The sequence below is a fragment of the Talpa occidentalis genome, unplaced genomic scaffold, assembly GCF_014898055.3.
Source record: "Talpa occidentalis isolate TD23 unplaced genomic scaffold, MPIMG_talOcc4v2.1 talOcc4.10, whole genome shotgun sequence".
NCBI lineage: Eukaryota > Metazoa > Chordata > Mammalia > Eulipotyphla > Talpidae > Talpa > Talpa occidentalis.
The window spans coordinates 21,782,011-21,807,353 of record NW_023600993.1 but is presented as its reverse complement, the minus strand read 5'-3'; the positions used below and the strand labels follow the sequence as shown (position 1 = coordinate 21,807,353).

The following is a 25,343-nucleotide window of genomic DNA, read 5'->3' as shown; positions in this document are numbered from 1 at the left end:
ATTTTACACCTATGATTTAATTTTAATGAAAATACATACCTTTAAACTTTCTCATTATTGAGTAAATGAGTTTTCCCATTTTGTTGCATTTCAATACTGTTAAATTATGCTGACACTACTATACTCATTATTGTTGTTTTCCTAGACAGCACAATTATTTTAAATACAAACATAAAATGGAAATTCAAAAATCAATAGCTCATTATATGAAGAATCCTTATAATTACTGCTTGCTTCATCACTGCTTCAAGTACTTATTCTTATGAATGTATTAATTTCTGCAGAGCCATGGTCATATTTAGATAGAATTTTGTAATTTGCTTTTTTCTATTTTTAATGTATTATGTCAACCAATAACTGTGCTTATCAAGCAAAAATATCAGATGGTTTGACCTAGTTAATAGTATAGAGTACGTAGATTTTTCTATTTTTTTCTCTTTCTAATTTATCATACTCTGTCTAGTTTCCCATGCTGCCTGATGGTCTTAACAATTATTTTTCTGAATGTTTGTAAAACACTCTAGTGCATTTCCTCATCTCTATTTTTGCACATGTTGGCTCATTCCCAGTGTTCAGCAATACTATGCAAAGATTACATGAACATATTTAGCTTTTCCACACCTAAACTATTATTTCTTTACAAAAAAAGGATATGTTTGGGTTTATTCACTCAAAGGGCTGTAAAGTTTAGTAACTCTTGAAATGTAATCACAAAAGAAACAAAACACTGATAGAAATAAGGTGTCGCTCCACTGACCCTCTTAATATGTGTGTGTTTTCACTTGGCTTTCATTTTACAGACAAATCATCAATGATTTTACCAATTATAAACATTTTTCACTATGTCTAGATTCATATTTTGTGACTTAAAAAAAGATTCAAGAGGGGCCTCACTGGTGGTGCAAAGGGTTAAGTCAGCACTATGAAGCTATTAGCAGCTACTGCAGCACCAGTTCAATCCCCAGGCAGGGAGCCGACCCACATGGCTCAGCAGACCTCTCCTGACCCGCCTGCTGCTCCCCTCAGCAGTGTATTTCAATCAGTCCATCCGTTCTGTTCCCCACTCTGTCCTGGTGAATCCTCTCACCCTCCACACCTCTGGCCTACACCCCAGCTGTTGTGTACATAAATAAATAAAATAAATCTTTTAAAAAAAGATCCAAGAGATCCACGCATGTTAAGTGAGCTGCTGCCCCCTGAAAGAAGGACACAGGCAAGTCTTGGTGACACACATATGACCCGGGAGGTCATTTTTTTCCTTACTGGCTGGGACAGCTCTGACATATGTGTAACCTGGGCACAACATCAGTCCCAGTTCCTGGCTAGGGAGAAGGAAGCATTTCCTCTCTAAACTTAGAGACCAAGTTTGTATTTCTGGAATGGATCTGAAGGTCACCGCCTCTGTGTTCCACATGTGCAGTTAGCTAATGAGGGCTGGGAATTCTGAATACAACCAGCTACAAATTGTTTAGAGAACAAAATCCAAATGAAATCATTTGCAATGCAGAGCTTCAGGTAATGACTTAACTCTTTTTTTTTTTTTAAGGTTTTTTTAGGTCTTTTTTTTTTTTTTTAAGATTTATTTATCTATGCATACAAGGCCAGAGGTGTGGGGAGTGAGAGGATTCACCAGAGACAGAGTGGGGAGCAGAACAGGCAGATGTACCAAAACACACTGCTGAGGGGAACAGCAGGGCGAGACAGGAGAGGTCCAATGTGCCATTGGGGCAGCCCCCAGGCCAGGGATCGAACTCGTGCTGCAGCGGCCGTGGACCGCCTCGTAGAGCTGCGTCACAACCCATTGCGCCACCAGGAAGCCCCAAAGATTTAACTCTTGAGTTAAATCCAAAGGTTTGTACTAAATAAAGTTCCAGTAACTCTGGCAATGCCAAAGCTATATGGTGCCTATGGAGAACCATCAGTGCTATGCCATAGAGAATATGATAATGCCCAAAGCATAGACCTTAATAGATACCTACTGATAACCATACTCAGCTTGATAAGGAAACTGACAAAATGCATCCATATCCTGCCAGCAATGTCATTTTAGTTCCAAATATGAAATGGCATCTCTGATGTTTTGCTATTTCCTGTAAAAACCCCATTAACAAAACAGACTAAATACAGATGATGGTGATGGAAAGGGAAACTAATTCTCTTAACAGTTCCCATAAGTAATATCTATTTATTAGCCCAGGCACTCAAAGTCGAACATTAAGCCTGAGATATATATGTAGCAGGGACTAGACAAGAAAGAAAAAGTTGTAATTCCAACAATTCTATAAAATCCTATAAAAATTCAGATTCACATTTGGACAGGGGGTTCTAGGGGGAATTCAAGTACATAAAGCATGTGACAGAGCTGTTGAAAAGACTGAGCACAGACATTCAAGTTTTCTTTAAAATAAATAAGGGAATGAGAGATGAGGCAAACTTGGGGTTGCAGTAGGAGATTTGAAGGCAACTTGAAATAGAAAACTCTATAAGAAACCTTTTGAGAAAAAAAAAAAATTCAAAAGGGAAAAACTAGCCTTAGCAACGACTTGGATGTTTTGCTACAAAAACTGACTCATGGATAAATTCCAAATGTTCAAAGTTTTTTCAATAAAACTTCAGAATCCATATAGAAAATAGTTGTTTATACCTGGATTCATCCTTCAAGGAGATAATAACCAAAAAGCACACTTCACACTAAGTGAAAGCTATTTAAAAAATAGAAGGGAGCTTGGGAAGTAATTGGGATAGAGTAGTCTCCTCAGAGGTCTTAACGTTATCCCCATGAGCAAATCTGGAAGACAAACCAAACAGAACTTAAATAAGATGAAAGAGAGTGTTTGTGTCAAAACTACCACACTGGCCCTTCAAAGAAGCAAAAGCCTCAGGGGCCTCCACGGTGGTGCAGCTGTTGAGTGCTGGGTTGGGAAGCTGCCCGCAGCCTCTGCAGTGCAGGTTCGATCCCCGGCCAGTCCCTGGCCGCCTGCAAGGGTCCTACCTGGTGCATGGACCTCTCCTGCGGCCCGCTGCTCCCCTCAGCAGTGTACTTCGTCAGTCTGCCTGCTCTGCTCTCCGCTCTGACTCTGGTGAATTCTCTCGCCCTCCCGCGCTTCTGACTATACCCAGTGCTTGTATAAATAAATAAACAAATCTTTCTTTAAAAAAAAAGGAAGAAGAAGCAAAAGCCTCATCCTAAATCCAGAGAGAAAGGGAAATTATTGACTACACTTTGTCTTCCTACCACTATCCATAATTCTGTGATATTTTTCCACTTAAAATTGATTAAACTGCTTCTCTCTTTAAAGTTAACACAGATAGAAGGCCAGGCATCTGCCAATATAATTTAAGTACAAAATTGAAGTTAACAGAAAACTATTGTCAAAATATAAAAAGAGAAAAAGACTTTAAGTGAAACAAAGTGACCGAAAATTTTTCAAAGGTGTCTTACTTTCAAGGCACAATTTGTACGTTCATTTATATCAATAGGAATTGATAAAACAGAACTAGAACCCCAATCAATACCATTTATAGTGGGATAGAAGCCAGTGGGTAGAACTACTGCGCATTCCCTTCAAACTGTCCACCTTTATAAAAGCTAAAAGCATTGTGTTTGTGTAGGCTTGTCATTAACAATATCCAAGATCATTCGCTGCTAGTCTTACTTAAGAGCATTATTTCCAGGGAGGAGATAGGCTTTGCTGGACTTATATATGGATGCTGACTAAAGGAGGTTTAGCAAGCTATTCCACATTTCCAGGTTTCTTTCTTCATCTGTAAAGTGGGGATAGTAATAACCCTCAGATAGAATTGATACCCATTCAACAATAATAAAGGTTATTGAAAGTTGAAGATGTACATGCCTTCAAGGGCCAAGCAGTGGATGAGGTGGGCTGGTTTGAAGAAAATAAAAGCGGTTTAAACTCCACTAAGAAGCATTCACATTGAAATACTTCCATGCTGTGTTGTAGCCAAACCACATTCCTTTACTGGACAAATGTGCCCATTTGACAAATTACAGGAATGTTCCACAAGACTACTAGATTACTGTAGGCTGAATAACTATTTGAGGCTGAGTCACAGAGAATATTAGTATAAATATATATCCTGCCACCATATCTACTGCTCACCATGTTTCTCAGGGCTCCCCTGCTCACTATCAACTCATTACCTACTGAGTATTAAGTAGGTCATCTCTCCTGGGCAAATAAACCCAAGAACCAAAGACAACATTCCTGACTCCTATGACCTCTGCCATTGGGATTCACTGACTTTTTTTTTTTTTCCTCTTGGCCTCAGGATTGTTTAGTCATTAGGTTGCTGAAAAGCAGGTTGAAGAGTTTATTTCCTTCTGGTTAAGGGAATTCCGATGAGAAACACAAGATAAAAATGTTGATGAATGCCAATAGTCCTGATAGACCTAGATACTACACAAGATTGTGGATTAATAGAGTTCCATAAGAAGGACCCGAACAGATTAAACATTCTCTGGGTGCTTTGCGTCTGGTGTTTTCACCAGTTCGTGTATCAAGTTGACTTTTTATTGTCTGCAGATGGTCACTTGTAAATTGGAAATGTCTTATCTAAAATGTTATAGGTTGTATGATTTTTTTTGAAAACATTGCTTAATGTGAAGCGGAGCCAAAGGATTAACTCAAAACTAGTAACTTTTGAAGGATACAAGGAAAGAAAAGAAAGACTGAATGGATAGCATAATAGGATACACGTAACTGTATTAATAGTCCATATTGGACATAATGGATCATAATATTTTCAGGTAGAAAGACGGGAATGCAAAATAAAAATGTTAAATTTTCACACAGATTTCAAACATATACACACTTTATCAATGCTTAAAGGAATTTTAATTTGGTAATTGCATATGCAGTGCAAACTCATTACTTGTCTTATATTATCCACTCACAATAGAAGGCAACCACAAAGAATATGACCATTATCTAAAGCAGAATAATTTCCCCAGGACTTCTTTGGATTATATAATGCAACGTAGTTACAATAACTATAGAAATTTAACTTAAAGTTTCTTTAAGAAAATTATGTTCTACTAAACTAAAACAAACTGTCAGATGAAACTTTACATAATGAATTTTAAACCTCAGAATACAAGTCTGTCATAAATATTTTCCCTGTTATACACACAAACACAAACACACATACAAACACAGGCATACCAACATACACATGTAATAGCACAAGAATAATGTATATATATATATATCAATGTATTAACACATAAAATTACAGTTAATTGATAGATAAAAAATTGATAGATAAATATTTTATGTGAAGTTACTCTCATTTGCTTCGAATTAATAGTAGAAACTGAGACAGATTGGAGAAAATTCCACTTTCCATATGGAAATCTTAGACTTGTTTTCTTTTAGTCAGTAGGAAATATTTGAAGACCATGTATCTGATAAAGGGTTAATATTTCAAATACGTAAGAAACTCATACTACTCTATAGCCCCAAAATTTCAACACATGGTCTCCCTGGTGGCACAAGGGGTTAAGTCACAACACTATGATGCTAGCAACAGCCACTGCAGCACATGTTCAATCCCCAAACAGGTTGCTCACCGACATGGCACAGCAGACCTCTCCTATCTCTCCTGCTGCTCCCCTCTGCAGTGTATTTCAATCAGTCTGCCTGTTCTGTTCCCCACTTTGTCTCTGGTGAATCCTCTCATCCCCCCACACCTCTGGCCAATACCCCAGTTCTTGTATGCATAAATAAATAAATAAACTAAATCTTAAAAAAATTCTCAAAACAAAACGCATCTATAAAAACCTAGGCAAACTACTGAAATAGTCATTTTTCTGAAGAAGACATGCAATTTCATATACCTGGCAGACAGGTATATGAAAAAAAAAGATTATCATCACTAATTACTCATCATCAGGGAAATGTGAATCAAAACCACAATGAGATATAACCTCACACCTGTTAGAATGACTATTATAAAAAAGCAAGAGAAAATGCTGGCAAAGATGTGAGAAGGGAGCCTGATGCACTGTAATTTGATACAGCCACAAAGAAAAAGTATGGAGATGCCTCAAATCTAAAAATAGAACTGTTCCATGATTCAGCATTACAAGTTCAGGTATATAACCAAAGGAAATTAAATCAGTACCTTGAAGACATATCTGCACCCCCACGTTCACCCCAGCATTATTCACAATCTCCAAGACAAGGCAGCAACATAAATGTTCACTGATGGATGAATGAATAAAGAAAACAGTAATGTAGACAATACAAAGGAATTTTATTCAGCTTTAACAAAGAGAGACCCTTCCATTTGTAACAACAGGGATGAATATAGAGTGAATATGCTATGTGAAATAATCCAGGCAAAGAAAGAAAAAAAAAAAAAAAAAAAAAGAAAGAAAATGGTGTGATTTCACATTTAGAATTTTTAAAAAGTCAAGGACATAGAAACAGAGTAGAAAGACTTAACAGGTAGAAAAAAGGGGGGGTAGTAAGATGCTGGTCAAAGGAGACAAAGTTGCTGGATGTTGGGTGACTGTCTAGAAATATGCCTAATATGATGACTGAAGTCAATAATAGAGTATTAAGTATGGGAAATACCCTAAGAAAACAGATTTAACCTGCTTTTATCACACACACATACAGCAATCATGTATAGAGATGATATATTAATGATTAGGACTATAGTAACAAGTTTATGATGTATTTGTAAGTAAAATCATGACGTTGGAGGGCCTTTCTGGTGGCGGAGGGGTAATGATGCAACCTATAAAGCTATTGGCAGCCACTGCAACAGGATTTCTATCCCCAGCAAGGGAGCTTCCCCACATGGCGCAGCAGACTTCTCCTGACTCACCTGCTGCTCCCCTCAGTAGTGTACTTCGGTCAATCTGCCTGTACTGTTCACCATTCTGTCTCTGGTGAATCCTCTCACCTCCCATACCTCTGGCCTGTACCCTAGTTCTTATATGCATAAATAAATAAATCTTTTTAAAAAATCATCATGTTGGATATATTATATACATATAATTCTATCAAAATTTTTAAAAGATTTATTTATTTATTTATGCATACAAAAGATGGGGTATAGGCCAGAAGTGCGGGAGTGTAAGAGGATTCACCAGAGACAGAGTGGGGAACAGTACAGGTACACTGATTGAAGTACACTGCTGAGGGGAACAGCAGGCAAGTCAAGAGAAGTCTGCTGTGCCATGTGGATAGCTCCCTGGCTGAGGATTGAACTTATGCTGCAGAGGCTGCAGACTGCCTCATAGGTTGTGTCTTAACCCCTTACATCACCAGAGAGGCCCTATCAAAAAATTTAAAGGCTTTCCTCTAGACATATTATTCTGAAATTCCTTACCAACTCTTCTATGAAAAGATATAACCATAATTCCTTTATAAATTATACATGAAATTAAATACTCCCTCATTTTTAACCTTAGGACTCAAACATATTTCATGAGCACCCTTAATAAACTTTTAGCCACCATGTTTTAATAGTATTTTTAACACCAAGGCTCTGAATTCTAGTTCATGCAATTTTCCATTTCAGAAAAATTTATCATATCTTTCATTTATTTCCGCAATAATTGGTTACAATCATCACTTTAATTTTTTATTATAATTAAAATGATCCAGAAACATCAACTTCAATGTGCCTGGCAGAGCACTTCCAGGGAATTTTGCCCCATGATTTCATTTACTGCAATCTCAAATATGGTTCTTTTTCACTTTACTCTTAAACCGAGAGCCTAGCATGTTCTTTAAAATTGCTTCCCTAAATTCTTTTGTTTCAGCTTCTACCTTTCCCATAGTACACAAAGCCTAAGAAAGCCAACAGTTATGATCTCTGCAGTTTATGCTTCTTATTTCTTCTTAAAAGAAGTTGTATTTTTCAAAGTAGCATTAAAGGACTTTCCAAAGATGATCATGAATACAGATTTCTTTCCTTCAGGGTTGATTTAACTGAATGACCAAGGGCCGCCCTGGTGGTGCAAGAGGTTAAGTCTCAACACTATGAAGCTATCTGTAGCCTCTACCGCAGGAGTTTGATCCCCAGCCACACAGGTGACCGACAAGGCACAGCAGATCTCTCCTGTCTTGCTACTGCAGTGTATTTCAGTCAGTCTACCTGTTGTGCTCCCCACTCTGTCTCTGGTGAATCCTCTCACTCCCTTCCCACATCTCTGTCCTGCACCCCAGCTCTTGTATACATAAATAAATAAATCTTTTAAAAAATTAAATAAATAAACTGAATGACCAACAGATCTATCTGGATATCTTGTAATTAAATAAAATGAGCTGCTCATTTCTTAAGAGAAGCAGCATAAATTAAATGGGAACCTTGCTCTGTTCTCTTATCCCACATTGCAGGGAGGAAACCATGCCTGTTTTTTAAATAATCATGTGATATAGAGATCTTCTATCACCAATATTTTTTGGGTAAAAAGACATTTGAAGTCACAGCCACTTGCAAAACCATAACAAAACATCACTCATCTTTCAAATTCAATTTAAGGTTTTTTGTGTTTTTTTTTAATATTGTCAGTCATATGCATGAGTTCCCTTTTTGCATTCCAGACTGCTCAAATGTCTTTACTAAAGGAAAAAAAAAAAAAAAAACCTTTAGTACTCTAATAGCATTATGAATAAGCAACAAGTCAATACGAAACATGGCAGACATCAAATCAAGCAGCAATTAACCATGCCTTACAAAAATATGGTTTGTGATGGTTTCAAGCACTAAAGAAGCAAGAAACATTAGGCTTTTTTTCCCTTGATCCCTTCGAACTTGTAAAACAACATTACAAGGGCCTCCCCGGTGGCGCAGCGGTTGAGCACTGGGTTGCGAAGCTGCCCGCGTCCTCTGTGGCGCCGGTTCGATCCCCAGCTGCTCCCCGGCCACTGGAGGAGGGTCCCACAGGGCGCGCAGACCTCTCCTGCCGCCCGCTGCTCCCCTCAGCAGTGTACTTCGGTCCTTCTGCCTGCTCTGCTCCCCGCTCTGGTGAATTCTCCCACCCTCCCGCGCTTCTGACTGTACCCAGTGCATGTATAAACAAAACAAACAAACAAATAAATAAATAAATAAAACATGCCTCTATTTAAAAAAAAAAAAAAAAAAAAAACAACATTACAAGGGGAACAGTAGTACAAAGGGTGAGTAAAGATGCATTCCCCCTAGAACCTATCTAAGTCAATTTGAATGAACTCCACCACCTGCCTCAGTGACATAATGTGCTTTTCCTCAAAGACATCAAGTCCATTGGCTTGAAACATCCCGAGGGCTATTATATAGCCAATACCAAAAATGTATGCAAGAAATGTCCTTTGAGTATTGATGCTTTTTGCTATTGACAAAGTCAGTCTCAACAAACATGTCAAATCACGAAATATGTATTCCTTGAACACTTAAAATATACTCAGAACTGTATTAAACTGTGGGAGATATGTAGGAAATCTAGTCAATATTGTTCCTATGAAAAGAAACCCAAGAAGAATTTACCTGCAATATGTGCTAGATACATCACAAACATGGTTCATGTAATTTTGAAAAGACTTATTTTTTCATCCTAAGTATAAATAACCTCATTTGATAGCTGAGGAAACAGATGTTTAGAGATTTTATGTAACTTATACAAAACTAAGAGTATCATTTAGGTATTTTCTCAGTATAGACTCCAATTAGAAAATCCTTAGAGAACTAAGTGTTTCTTAATTTGAAAAAAACCTGTACTGTTTTGAAATCATATCTGTGTAAGGATATTGGTTTATATAATATTGCAAGTTGACATAAATTTTATTAACTGAATATACATATACTAATTTTGCATACACACTAATTTGTTCTAGAATTACTGAGTACTACGAGCAAATACTACAAACACTGAGTACACATAGAGCTATAAAAAAAATACTCTTAAAATCTCTGTAGCCCTCTATCTCTCAAAACATATATTTTTTTGATTTACATTTATTTCAAAGATTTCTCAAAGTTAACCTTGCATCATCATCACCATCCTCTCTAAAATAGTTAATATTTTGACATTAAAATAATAGATTTGGAAGGATCATATTTCACAAGGGAAATAGCTTTAGTTGTAGTGTCCAGTTAAATTGGAGACAGCATTCAAAGTTGTCTAACCCTGTCTATTACACTATAAAAACTGGCATTTTCCCAAAATAGGTCCAGGACATTAATTCCAGGTTAAAGCTACCTGTAAGACACTTGATACCCAGTGGAAATTTACCCAAGTTACTATACAAACTACCTATTTTGGAAATGAAAACAAAGGTTGATATCAACACAAAATGAAACAAATACATGTTTATATGTTCATCTCCTGTGACTAGTGGTAAAATTAATACTGAACTAAAGCAAAATTCACAAAACAAATTTTGAAAACATCAAATGCCTCATAATCCCAAGGAAAATTCATTGAGTGCTCTGTGTGAACTGTTCCTCTCCCCACCCCACCCTTCTCACCTAATTCCACTATTTGAAAATTGAATAAATGTGTTTTTCAGGTCATTTTGCTTCATGGGCTTCCTGTTCAATAGACTGTGAGCCCACCTGGAGGAGGTGGCTCTTCCTCTCAAAATGGAATTCCTCGGACTCATAAATTTCACAGAACATTTCTTTTAGTGTGCATTGATTTTGAGAAATAAAAGACATGGGGAAAGAAACTTTCCATGGTGGTTAGTTTCTTCCTTTACCATTTTGGGGTCCCATCTGGAGCAGTTTAGGATACATGTGCTATTTTCTGGAAACCAAAAAGTTACATTGACACATCTACATTCTCCCCAGGTGCATGGCATTGTCATTTACTAGTTGATCCATAGGTGGGGACTGCCTCATACTCCGTAATGACTCTACCTAAAAATATGACAAAGTATAAAACCATCCCTCCTTCCAGGATTAAATTCAGAATTCCACACTTTCTTCACTTGCTATATAAATACTCCCTGTGAAAGAACAGTGAAGAAAATTCAATAATAAATAAAACTGATTAATTCTAAACTTATCCAGGCATATTGCCTCATATTTAGTACTTTGAAAATACTTTTTACAAACCATGTCTAACATGGTCATGAACCTAGAGCTGGTAAATGGATCCATTCACTCACCTCCCTGAAAAGATATAGGTGGGTTCTACTCCTTTCTATAGAATGAGGCTAGTAAGCAGACTTATGTCTCTTAAAGAAGAAACAATAATTTATGATTTTAATACCAAATGAATGAGGGCTTCCCTGGGCTACCAAGCTACAGCCAGCCACTGCAGCACGAGTTCAATCCCCAGCCAGGGAGCTGACCCACATGACACAGCAGACCTCTCCTGTTTCACCTGCTGCTCCCCTCAGCAGTGCATTTCAGTAGATCTGTCTGTTCTGCTCCCTACTCTGTCTCCCGTGAATCCTCACATGCCCCGCACCTCTGGCCTATACCGCAGTTCTTGTATGTAGAAATAAATCTTTAAAAAAACAAAGAATGAATGCTATCGTTCATGGATGATTTCAAAACTTTGGGTTAATTATTCAATCAAACTTTGATTCTGTAAGTCCAATGAAATGTTAAAGGCAACATAAGTTTCCATAAATGTAATTCAACCGTTCAGTGACAACAAAGGCAGAAAGGAGTATTTCAACTTTTAGAAGTTGGCGTGCTTGGCACATGCTGACTACTCTTATATCCTATGGCTATTAGGCATGGAAACTTTCTATGGAATATCCATTACTCATTCCCTGCACTCTCAACACACAGCCTGTCAGAAAAATGGCAAGGTGGGAGTGGCAAGGGGCGGGGGTGCAGAGCTAGAGGAAGCCCAACTTAAAAGCAGGAAAAGGCAGAGACAAGTCAATTCAGTGACGATTTACACCTCATTTTCAATGGCTTCCTTTCTTTAATTTTCCCTGACTTTTTAAATTAGCAGATACAATGGGCCCAGGAGGAAAACACATGGGAAACAAAAAAACAGAAAAACAAAGCTGTGTAAATCTCTGTGACTCGTACAATAGCTTTTATTTGGCCCTTGTTTTTGAGGATCTGAATGAACTGCGGTCTGTTTTTCATTACTGTCCATCTGGAGCTGTTGCCTGCTTTGTTCAGTAATTTCTGGTCATTTTGGCCTGACGGTGACTGTTTTGTTTTATGTTGCCATATTATACAGAATGAAAGCTGCAGGCACAGCCACCACCCAAGGAAGAACAGTCTTGAAAACAGAGGTTATGTTGAAAGAGTTCCCCATGACCCCTTCTGGAAGGGAGATCAGTGTTTGTCAGGCCAGCCTACTGTACCTATGAGGGTGGAGGTTGTGGGTACAATGGGGGAAACAAAAGCCTTCCTTTTACACACTAAGACAGAGCAAATGTCTCTTGGGTTGATACAGCACAGTTAATTTGATGTCTTTTCTTTTCATCTCAAGGAGACTAGCACATGTACTTTCTCCCACATCATGAGCGCTAACTTGATATAAAATGCCGCATGCGCACCGGAGCATGAAAAATTGAATTCACACCATATCTTTAGAAACAAAAATAAATAAATCTTGTCCTCGTAATATTTTGTTTTAATTACAAAGCTTTCATGTGGAGGCAAAGTTGGCAAATAATTCAGAAGCAAGTGTCTCTGAGAAGACCAAATCAGGTTTGTGTTCACTTATGGTAGACTTGATGCTCGGAGTGATTTTTGTTTGAAAAAGCCACCTCACTCACCCTTTCTCTATCTTGCCTTCTCTTTCTTTCTCTTTCTTGCCTTCTTGTGGTCAAGAAGGATTCAACTTCTGCCTATTACTAAAAGGATCGAAACAGAACATTCTCTCCTAATGCATTATTATTTTCATCTGACGTTGTTTCATCTGACATCATTTTACCAAAACAAAGAAATACACAGCCATGTGCCATTCAGGTTTCATAGAAAGAACAACCAAATTATAACTGGAGCCAGCTCAATTTTTCCCAGAACTGTCTTTTCCTTTTGTTGTCTGATAAGACAATCTAACAGATTTGGAGATATGTGCAGATAATAATCCACCATCTCTTTTTTTTACCACCTTAAAACAAACATTTTTATGTCCCCTAGTCATGACCCAGCTTTGTTCTTGTATGTTATCCAAGATTTAGTCTGCAGCTGCCTATACTAATGTATTCCATCCAAGTCCCCGTTGACAAGTTGTCCTTTGGGGTTCTTATCTACTCTCTTGATTGCAGTCACTGAAGCTCTGGGCTTTCCTGCAGCTTCTTCTTTGACATCCCCCACATGGATGCTATGCCATGACCACTAACCAGCATGTCTGATGCATAACTGACAACCCTCTCCCCCAAACCTAGCAACAGCACATTTGGATTTCTGACCTTAGAAAAGGGTACATCCATCTTTCCCAACAATTTAACATAACTCTGGCTTCATTCTGTGCATCTGTTTCTTTTACCTTTACAAAAAATATTCAATTTTACCCTTGAAAATTCAAAAATTCTCATGGTAATCCCTTTTTTCTTTCCCTACTAGTGAGGGGTAACCCTTTTCATTTTCTTCGTAAATGTGAATTTCAAATGTACATTGTGTTTTTCTCCCTCAGGTTTCTCCCCTTTACAATTTATTTTCACTCACTTTTATCACTATTACTTTTCCAAAATACAGAATCATATGGTGTCAAAAAAACTATTAGGGGCTGCATAGAGAAATGAGCTTAAAATATCCAGGATAACTTTTCAAAAGCCTCCAAAAGTTTGACCCCTTCATTTTACCAGTATTGACACCTGTACATTTTTATATTTCAGTTATATGGTTCTGCTCCATTATAATTTAAAATTCTGTCTCCTGAACCTCAACCTCCTCCAACTTCATTCATTCATTCTCCTTTGCCTCAAAAACATGGACAACCAATATTCTTCATACTCTGTCCAGCCAGTATTTTGCGAATAACACATGTTATAAGTAACTCTGTTATACTCTTATAATTGGTTAATATGTTGATCCTAATAAATATATTAGGGTTAGTTTACTGATTTTGTTGAAGAAATCCTATCATTCTTGCTCTTGGTGGTTTCTACCTCAACTAAAAAATGAACTATCAGTTAATAAAACCATGTCTTGTTATTCTTTGTCTTATAGTACCTAAGAGCTTAGAGCATTTTTTTTAGTTTATAGGAGACATGAAATGCTTTTTATTGTTATTGCTGAATGGAACCTCACTACCATTACCCAAAGAGGTTAGGACATACGTGGAGTATATGACTGTCCATTCCTAAAACTTGTGCATATTTTATATGTATTTGAAATAGGGACAGTGCTTTGAACATTCTTGGCTCTACCAAACTATTTAATTTCAGAGTTATAACAAAGACTGTATTAGAGCTACAGCAAATAACATATGTTATAAAAGCATTCCAATTGCCAGTAAAAACTAACTCATTCAAGAGAGACCATATAGAGTTCACAAATAATGTTATGCAACCCTTAAAAGAAAATGGGATTCCCAGACATGAAGAAACATGAGCCACAGATATTGGCAAACAGATTCAGAAACATTTCCAGGAAAAAAAAAAAAAAAGAAAAGAAGGCTTCATAAGATACCAACTCTGAGATCCTGTAAGATTCTTAGAGCAGACGCTTAGACACAAGGGCCCATCAGTAAACTCATTCCTAGTCAACCAATGTTGCTAAAGCATTAAAGAACAGAGAGATTAAAATGTGTTTTGCATGGGCAAGTTTTCCCCAGAGTTCTTCATTTTTATATAGGAAATCAATTTGCATCACTGATGATATCATTCAAATCAGACAACCCAGAGTTGTTAGGAGATAATTTAGTTTTATGCTGAAGCAATTTGATACTTGTTCTGATTTGTGATTTTCATTTTGTTTGTTAATGAAAAAAATTAATGAGCAATGTTACTAGAAATACAACTCCTCAATGCCGTGGCATTATTAAAGATGCCTGCCATATACTGTACACAGTGATCTTTATGCAGCTGGTGCCTGGCCCTCTGCCATGCAAGAGCCGTCAATCCAATAGCACAAGTAAGAGCTCCAGGGCTAGATGTACTTACACATACCTTTGCACTGATTTGTGTTTTTGTCAAGGATTGCCTTTGTGGATACAATTTTTCCATACCTGAAAGAGAGAGAGAAAAAAATCAATGTTATTGTACGCAATGAAGACACTTAAAACACCTTAATGAGCATTGGTACACACACAATTGAGCAGCAATAAACCAAGAAAACAAGCTCTGAACTCCCATTTCACACCTGGATGATCTCTTTTCACCAGTTCTTCTTTACAACTCCAGAATGTGCTTCCCTACGTAATCACTGGGCTGAACCTTCAAAAATAAACCTGTCAGTCTGCCACTGGTGGCTGAAAGGGGATTGCAGGTGATTGTGATCAAAGTAAATTGCACTCTGTGGATTCAGGGAAAAAGGCATGGACCTTGGTGCCAGGTTGAATACGGCTGGTGTCCTACTCTGGAGTTAACTTAGTGCTGAGCGCCTGAGCAGTAGAATGTGCTTTCTCCTCAGCAGTTTATCCATCTGTAACAATGAGAATTGTAATACACACCTCTCAGGATTTGAGAGAGGTGTAAATGAAATATTGAGATTTCCTAGCAGTGCTTCTAGGATAAATGGGACTTAATATTTTTGCTACTAATATATATATATATATAATTATATACATATAATTATATAATCGTATATATAAATATATATATAATTATACACACACACACACACACACACACTAGTGTAAGTTAATGGAGGATAAGGACTGAGTTTTTATTCTCAGCATCTGGCACCAATGCAACTTGATCTACAAATCTTTTACCAAAAATATCCACCAGAAATATATTCCGAATTATACCTTCTCTTGTAGAATATCTAGTCTAAGTTTGGTTTTCAAAAAGATGGGGGTTGAAACTTAATTTCTTTGGACCTATTTCCTAAGGAATGAAATGACAGAGCTGAAGATGATTCTTAAAACCCTGTCCTTCAAGTTGGAGAATCTATAATGTGGATTCAACTGTGAAGTTTATGAAAGCTCATATTATGCTTAGATTTGAGCCATAGTCACAAAATGTTTAGCAAATTTTCTTTCAATGCTATGTTTCTGAACAAATATAAGAATGTATGGAAATATTAAACAGCCCAATGTCTTAAAGAACCAGTTTCCCTATCACCAATGTTTCTTTTGCATTCCTAATCAATCTTTGCCATATCATTAATTCTTCGGAGCATTTTGGTGGTCATTAGCTAAAATTCTGGTATTGGTAATGACATAGTTCTAGAAATGCCATTGCCTGAATTTGTCAGACATTTTGACCAAAAAGTGGACTGAGGGTCCTCTAGAAAATGGCAGATGTTATTCCATCTACATCTTTGAAAATCATTCCAGGAGACGCTGAGCTACTGGGAGGTCACAAGAAAAATAGGAATATTTTTTATATAATCAGATAAAGGGGTCTGAGATTATTTCCACCAGTCACCAAAAAAAAAAAAAAAAAACCCTCTCTTATTAAGGTTACTCAGAACTAGATGGAGCTGTTCAATTCTGAATTGAGCACGTTTTGCCTGCTACTTGTAGTCTTTGCACCACTTCATTTCCGGTACTACTATAATGGTAATGCCACAGTTAACTACATTTCACAGATATAAAAAGTATAATTTGTGAAAGCAATAGCAAGGACTTATTTAAATGTGGAACTTTAAAGTTTGGTGCAGTGCTTAACTATATTATTTTGCTCTAAAATAGAGAGTGCTAGCTATCAAATCTTTTAGTTCAATCAGCCTCCATGTCTTTGTGAACAGAGGTATTATGATCTGGGGCAGTGGAGTGGTAGTTAAAAGAATATACTTGGCTACAAATTGCTATGACTCAAATCCTAGTTCGGTTTAGGTATATTTGGTTGAGGAAGTCTTACTTGCTCTTTGCTTCAGTTCACCATCTATAATGATATAAATCCACTTACTTAAATATTGATTATTTAAAATTATGTACATCTACTTTAAAATATATGGATGATGATTTTAGTGTCTAACTCAGAGTTATTGGCTAGGATAAAATGAGTGCTCAGCAAATATTAGCTCTTTTCCGATTACTCTCTTCTGTTCTCTGCTATATAAAAATGTCTCCAATCCTAGGCATTCTCTGTGCTAGATAAGAAGTAAAAGGGATAAAGATTCTGTTCCAAATGACAATGGCAATGTGACAAGTTAGTTTGTCAAAAATCTTCCACTAAGACATTCAGCAAGTAAAGTTATTTGCTAAAATGATAATTTATACATATCTATCATAGTCATTTCATTAACTATGTTCTTACTATACTAACATAAAGTTACCAATAAGTTCAAAGCTATTTTTCTTATTATTTTATATTACCAAAATATCAATTACCATACAAGTGCACTTCCTCCAAAATCCCTTATCTTCCACCCTCCTCTCTGTCTAACACACACCTACAGCTACAGCTTCTCTTTCAAACACTATTTCATCTCAAGGGGTTCTCTTTGAGGAAAATAACCAGTAAAATAATGTACTTCAGCAGCTACTTCAGTCTACAATGGTCTAAGGTACCATAATTGTACCCATTAACTATAGTAATGCCTGTTAATTTAAGCTATCCAGGCCAATAGACATTTTACAAATTATGTATCTTAGAGAAGACAAAAAAGAAGGAAATTTTTGATGCAAGCTCCCCCTCCCCCCCCCACACACAGCATTATTATGGTAGATGAGAAGAAAAAACCAGAGAGTAATTAGGTCATTTATAACCATGTCACATCAGGCACACAAACCCTTAAGACAAAAATCCTTCTTAATTGGTTTTTGAAGCTATTTCTGAAATTTTGTATAAGTACTTCTTAAATTAAAATTTAGTTCTGTCTTTTAAAAGGAAAGGGTCTCCATGGTGACCTAGGGGTAGTCTCAGCACTATCACCACGATGGCCTGAGTTCAAGCCCCAACCAGGGATCTAACTGATATGGCGCAGCAGACCTCTCCTGTCTTGCCCGCTGCTCCCCTCAGCAGTGTATTTCAATCGATCGAAATGTGCTGCTTCCCACTTAGTCATACTTAGTCATAAGTGAATATTCAGATCATCATCTATAATGATATATATCTATTTACTTAAATATTGATTAAGTGAATATTCTTACTACCCCCACACCTCTGACCTAGACCCCAGTTCTAACTTGCATAAATAAATAAATCTTTAAAAAGATGGAATTAAAAATGACTGTATCTCACAGTGAATTACATCTCACAATGGGGCTCTAACTCTCCAGTGTACACAATGTCTTACTGTATCACTATAACAAGGGCATCTTCGCCTTCATTAAATTTAGTGTATATAAACAATACCTATCATTTTCATAACAAAAAAACCAAGTAAAATGCTTCATTAAGGACAGCATTTGAATATTTTGGCAAGTGACTTTTTTTAACATATAAAAATTATTTCCCCCAGAAAGTATTACAGCTATAAATGGAAAATCACATACACACCCATACCCCAGAGCAAATCATGCTGTTTCTTCATTTCCCTTTTCCTATTTACAGTCTGGGTGAGACTTTCCAATCATGCACAACCACAGAGCGATGGGGCACAACTTAACTTGATTCAGCCTCCATTCTGACCCAGGTGACTTCATCTCTTGGCTCAGTTACAACATTCTGCACTCACAATTATTTTGCAATGCTGGAAAAGGCTTTGAACAGCAAGAGAAGGTTCTGAACTTCCCATTCATGTCTGAACTCTCATGAGAGCAAACAGGTTGTTCCTGTGTAACTGATTCACTGTTCTTTATGTGTGGCAAAGTCAACAACTGATACAGGCAAATAAAATTGATATTTTTCATTAAAGATCCAAACCACCAAGAACACAAAACTTCCAATAGAACATGCTTGTGAAAAATTATATTTGTCTTCTCTTCTTGTAGTTTATCAAAGTATATTCATAGATTGGAGTAAGGAAAAAAAACTGTCTATGCTAAAGATAAATTTTTTATACATTCTGAAGAAAAAAAGATACTTATGAGGGAAAAATATTCCTATACTACATGATCTCAAATACTTAGTCTTCCCCTTCTTAGGTTTTAGATCCAGCCAGACCTTAAAAATTTCTCTTTATGCCATCCATGAGTGGAAAGTAAAATCTGATATTAGAAAACATATCTGGCTAAATTACTGAATAATGTGTGGGGATAGACACCTAAGTACTGATCCTGTGTGCCTGCTGGCTTTGAAAGTTTTCAGACAAATCCAATTCATTGCTGTATGCTTTTATTTCCTACAGCTAAAAAAGATAAAATATTATCCACAGTCAACTTCCTTGGGGGGTTTCAATTTCTTGAGGGAAATAAATAAATGAAGTGAACAAATTTTCTACAGTAATAGTCTCCATGTGGGGTTTCAGTCCTTTTTCTAGCCCATGTGTGAAGCTGCTAACACAGCACTGCTAGAATACTTTTTTTCAAAGATTTATTTATTTATGCATTCAAGAACTGGGGTACAGGCGGGAGGTGTGGTGGGTGAGAGGATTCACCAAAGACAGAGTGACGAACAGAACAAGCAGATTGACTGAAATCACTGTTAAGGGAAGCAGCGGGCGAGGCAGGAGAGGTCAGCTGTGCCATGTGGGTAGTTCCCTGGCCGAGGATCGAACTGGAGCTGCAGTGGGTGCGGATAGCTTCATAGGTTGCGTCTTAACTCCTTGTGCCAGCAGGGAGGCCCCTGGAATACATTTTGTGTGTGTGTGTAGAAGAACTAGGGTGTAGGGCTGAGGGGTGGGGATTGAGAGGATTCATTAGAGACAGAGTGGGGAGCAAAGCAAGTAGATTTACTGAAATACACTGCTGAAGAGAGCAGCATGCAAGACAAGAGTAGTCTGCTGCAACTTATGTGGTTAGCTCCCTTGCTGGGATCAAACTCAGGCCTTAGTGGTGATAGCACTGAGATTTAGCCCTTAGACCACAAGGGAGGCCCCTCGAATACTTTTGACATAAAATATGCAACTCTGCATCATATCTACACATTTACTAACTACACTAAGTGCCCATAGTCTCAAAATAAAGCCATGATCCAATTAACATATCCTTTATGTTCTAAGAATACTAAATAAACTGTTAGCTACTCTCCAATGGTCCACTTATATTTTGAGGTATCATAACTGAGTTTTATAAATTCATAGACTGTATATCAACTCTTTAAAATGCTTTACCCTAGCATATCAATACAAGTTTCATATTTAATTTTTATGACATAGCTGATTCTTTCTGGTATGTATTCTTATTCATAAATAGCATCTGTGTCAAACTATATTGCTTAAAATACTTGATTATTTCAAAAACAAACCTAGTTTAAACTAATAACATCTTTATTTTCCAAAGTTGAAGAGAAAATAGAGCTATAATGGGTCTACTTTTCATGAATTATGAAGACATCAAATTAGTGGGATGTTTCTATAAAAGTTTATTTTTAAATCCTATCACTGAATCACCCACTGTGTGTAATTCAAAAAATACAGAGACTGAAAGTAAAGTCTCCACAGTCAATTAGCTCACAGCTAATTCATTTTTATATGGCTTCTATATTAATACCACACTAGGAAAAGGTACCACATTTATTTAATTGATGAAACATTAGCAAATATGGTTGTTTGCTTACATCTGGATGATCCCTGTATTCTTTGGCCTTTTGGATGTTCAGGGAGTATATATGACTTTAGGGACCCAGTTGGACTGTGGTGGGACTCTTGTGAACTACATCAGCCAGGTTTCATCTACAAAAGAAATCTGCAACCCATTTATATTGTAAAGTATTAATAAGGCCATCTACAAAAGAGAGACCAAAGCCATACCCAACTGCCATGGGCTGAATTATGTCCCCCAAAATTCATGGGTTCAAGTATTCATGACCAGTACCCAGACCATTTCTTGGGTATAGAGGCTTTAACGAGGTAATTAAGATAAAACAAAGTTATAGGGACCCTAATCCAATAAGCTGGCGACCTAATAAGAAAGTAGATTAGGACACAGATAAGCATAGATAACACACAGGAAGTAGGAAATAGAGCTAAAGAAGAGTGATAGAGGGGATCAGGGGTCGATAGCTGTCTAAAGGACAATGGCCAATAGGAGTCCCTTCACTGTGGGTTCTCCCCTGTGAGCGCAAATATAAGACCACTCAGGCTCAGGGAACAATGACAATGTTCATTGAATAAACTGAGAAAAAACAGAGAAAATAAAGAGTTCCTAGTTCCACAAGTGGCGGCTAGTTCACTCCAGATAATGTCCAGTGCCCAAAAGTCCCAAACTTTGGGAAAGTGAACGACTGTAAGAATATACAGCTGACAATACTTCCCCTTCTAGTGATTCTGCCTGGGGTCCTTTCAAGTCCTCATTAACTACCGTCAAGCGGTCTGGTGTGTGAAACAGAGGTCAGAGAGTATTACAGTGCCATGCACAGAAGACAACTGGTACTCTAGAACCTGATTCCTGACCCTATAGTTCTGGACATTCTTTCCTTACACAGAATAATTAAACTCTTGAATCATGGATTCATACCAAGTAAATCTGTCTGTTGCACAAATCAAAATGTCACTCATTATCATATAAGTTTGGAATTGTGCATTACAAAGGACACAACATGAGAGTTTCTAGGTAGAAGAACTGGAGGAAACTTGTAGGTAAAGGAAGGATTGAATAAGAGGCCATGTTTTGACAATCCAAATGCCTTTTACACTTCTTAGATAATTAAAAAAAACTCTAAAAAATACACGTTTCTTTATGTTAGGTCAGTAAATTTAGTAAATTACACTTACGATGCTACAAATGGGTACAACGGGATCTTGGGGCTACAATGCAGAATTTACCATCCGACCAACTCTAAAGGGATGGTTCTTAAACTTTAAGGTACACTAGGATCTCTCGTAGGGTGTTAACACAGACTGCTTGGCCTTGCTCCCAGAAACACTGACTCATTAGGTATGAGGTGCGTCTGAAGAATTTGCATTTCTAACAAGATCCCAGGTGATGCAGAGTGCTTTGAGAACCACCACTTTGAGAGAACAACACACAAACAGCAAAGCATATGTGGCTTGCTATTTTCAAGACCCCAGAGGCAAAAGGGGACATTTTACAGACATGGAGAACTACTTCAAAACTGTAAACAACATTTGTTTTTGTTCAAATGATATTCCATGTTAAAAAAAATGTAGACTACACTTTTTTCCAGAGTTTTGGCTTATTGATGTTTTTCCTCTAGGCACTATAATGCCAACTTATAACTCAAATATAGGTGCTTTGGGTTTTTTTTTAGAAAGAAAATTCAAAGAAAAAACACCTAGGCGATGTCTGTATCTGTCTTCTTCATCTGAAATAACTGGTTCCTAATTAATGGTTTGATTGCAGTAGAGTGCTAATATACTGGAAAAATTGGCAGGCAGATAATGATTAGTAACTGGTTAGTGTCTTGAAATAGGCACTGGCTCTAAATATGGAAATGAATGCAAAACTGAAACAGATATACCAGACCAAAAATAAATGCTTTCAGATTCTAAAGCAAAATACAATAAAAATAAACTAAGCCATTGGTTCTTAGCATTAGTACCTCTTGGTTATACTTTGTACATTTGGGTTATAAAGTTAGAGTATATGACCTGCCAGTTACAGTGAAAGCTTGCGAGAAGGGGATTTTCATAAAAACAGGGTTCCAAGTCAAAAATTATTGGGTACTATCTACAACTGACCATAGTTCATTTCAGGATGTTTAACATCCTTTAATATTTGGTTTGTTAATGTGGAAAGAGAATGGGACTTAGAATTAATTCACGTGGACTTGGATCTAAATTCTACCACTCCTATGGAGTGGAACAAATTGTTCAGCTCCTTGGCACCTCGGTTTCCTGAGTTATACAACGTGATTTTAAAATCTGCCTTTTATAATGAATGTAAAGATGAAATAAAACAGTGTATGTTAAGACTACAAGTACTATACATAACATTGTCTTTCTAACTCCTGCCTATGTCCTTAATATCTCTGCATTTCCTACATAGTATAAAAATGATAACTTGGATCAAAGTGTCTCTTGATGATTTGATGGATCCAGCATGTTACAGTACAGTTCCTTGCATTAGCTCTCATCTGGCTTCTCATTTGTACTTAAGTCAATTCACAGTTTCTTCTTCAACTCGATCAGCCTCCCTCTGGCAATACTAATCTATTTGTTCAGCCAGTCTTTCGGGTTCACTCACCGCATTTCTGCCTCCACTAACTTTCCAGATTGGATTGCCTCTTAAGCTTCCATCAGTATCCACTTCTCCAGTTCAGTGCCCCAGGGTTACCTAGCATCTATTTTCTCCTTTTCTGGATATCAACCAACCAGTCATTGTACTTGGTCTACCATATCTTAACCTTGACATTCTTTGGTTCTCACAGCTGTTAACTCCTAGTTCATGCATCGTTGATTGTGAATTGTTCCCACCCCAGTGCCATTTTGCATTCAAGACTCCAATCCAGGACTATTAAATTTCAATGTCTCTGTATGTGGATTTCAGATCTGTGAGATTTTAAATACCTCTTTTATCTGAAGCAAAGTTGTCCTGTCTGGAAGTCATGGGTCTCCCCATTTAATGTCTCTCTCATCTAACTTTTATTTTATTTAGCTGACACTTTTATAACATTTTCTACGCACATATATCCACTCATATTAATTATCATAGCAATCCCAAGAGGGAGGCATTATCACTAGTTGTCCTTAAATGAGGACACTAAGATAGAGACACTTAACTTGCCAAGGTCACATGGCTAGGAAGTAACAAAAGCAGGCTGTAGTCCCAGGCAGTTTGAGCCCCTTGCACATGCTCCATCATTATTTCATCTGGCTGGCTTGCAGCTCTAGTGCCTCCTGCTTTAAGAGCGGAGGCCAATGTGTCTCCTCTTGTCTCCTTCAATTCCCTTTATCCATGCCACACCTGAGCCCCTTTTCCACACAGATCACCTATGTTTCACTTTTTTGAAACTTACCCTTTTTCTAGAATGACAGGGATCTTTCCCCTAGGCTACCCTTGAACATTTACAGGCCTTTCCTAGCAAACCACTGGCTATTATCATGTTTCTCTCTGCCAGACTTTTCTTAAATGCTCATGCCCATACTACTTCTTTGTTCCATTTTTCCAATTTTAGTTTAACCTCTAAATACTGGCTTTTATCTGTTAAACAGAACTTTAAAAATTTACTAGTAACTTCTTAGTAAGTAAAATAATCTTAATAAGTAGGGTTATTATCATCCTTGCTTTCTTGCTATCATTTGACCTTCTTGAAGTCCTGCCTCTTGAACGTTCTTCCCTTGGGTCCCTGACACTACACTGACCTGGTTCTTATCTTTCTTCCTTGAAGACAGTTTTTCCTTTCTCTCTATCACTTGCCTCTTCTTCTCCTTCAGAGTCCTGAACGAGCTTGTACAACCAGCTTAACCCTAGGCTCACTTGTGCTTTGATGATACAATATCAGTTAGATTTATAATTCCCCCAAATAACAAGTGTCAGCATTATCTAGATCACTTCTTATAATTAGGGGTCACAACTTCAGAGATTCTGAATCAGTTTATCTGGGAGTAGGCAAAAAAAAAATTGAATATCTAATAAGTTCTCAGGCGAGGGTGATGTTGCTGATCCAAGAACCACACTATGAGAACCACAGCATTAGAAACCTTTAGTATCATACTTCGAATTTCCATTTCTTTTTTTTTTCTCTCATATGTCTTAATATGTATCTGCCTTTACTCTCAAGCCTCAGTCCTGAATCTCCAATTAGAATTATTTTCTGTTTCTTAGCTTTGTTTCTCTGTACTTCACATATGAGTGAAATCACCCAATATTTGTCTTTTATTTATTTCGCTTAGCAAAATCACCTCCATTTCTATCCACATTGCCCAAATAGAAACACACTGGAATTAAATTGAGACACCAGAAATAAACACGTTTATAGGAAATTTTATGACAAAGACTATGGCAAAGACTATAAAATGGAGAAAGGAAAGATCTTCAATAAACAATGTTGGACAGCCAGCATGCAAAAAAATGAAAATAGATCATTTTCTCACATTAACTTTGAAAAATGAATTCAAAGTGGAATAAAGACATAAAACCATAAAATAATAGGAAGAAAACATAGAAAAAACCCTCTGACATTGGCTTCAGTGATGGATTTGAGGACTTGACTCCAGAGCAAGGGAAACAGAAGTAAACACAAAGAAATGGGACTACAGCTTCTTCACAGTGAAAGAAACAATCATTAAAGAAAACTATATCCAACAAATGGGAGAAAACATTGCACATCTTGCATCTGACAAGT

General features: G+C 37.1%; 1 protein-coding gene across 8 annotated transcripts in view; it reads right to left on the bottom strand.

The window, feature by feature from the left end:
- Positions 1–25,343, bottom strand: part of RBMS3 (RNA binding motif single stranded interacting protein 3) — a 661,354-nt gene that overhangs the window by 446,953 nt on the left and 189,058 nt on the right. For all 8 annotated transcript variants that reach the window (XM_037525598.2, XM_054692904.1, XM_054692902.1 and 5 more), the window contains exon 3: positions 15,051–15,109. In XM_037525598.2, coding sequence (XP_037381495.2) covers positions 15,051–15,109 — 59 coding nt within the window. The remainder of the gene's footprint in view (positions 1–15,050; positions 15,110–25,343) is intronic.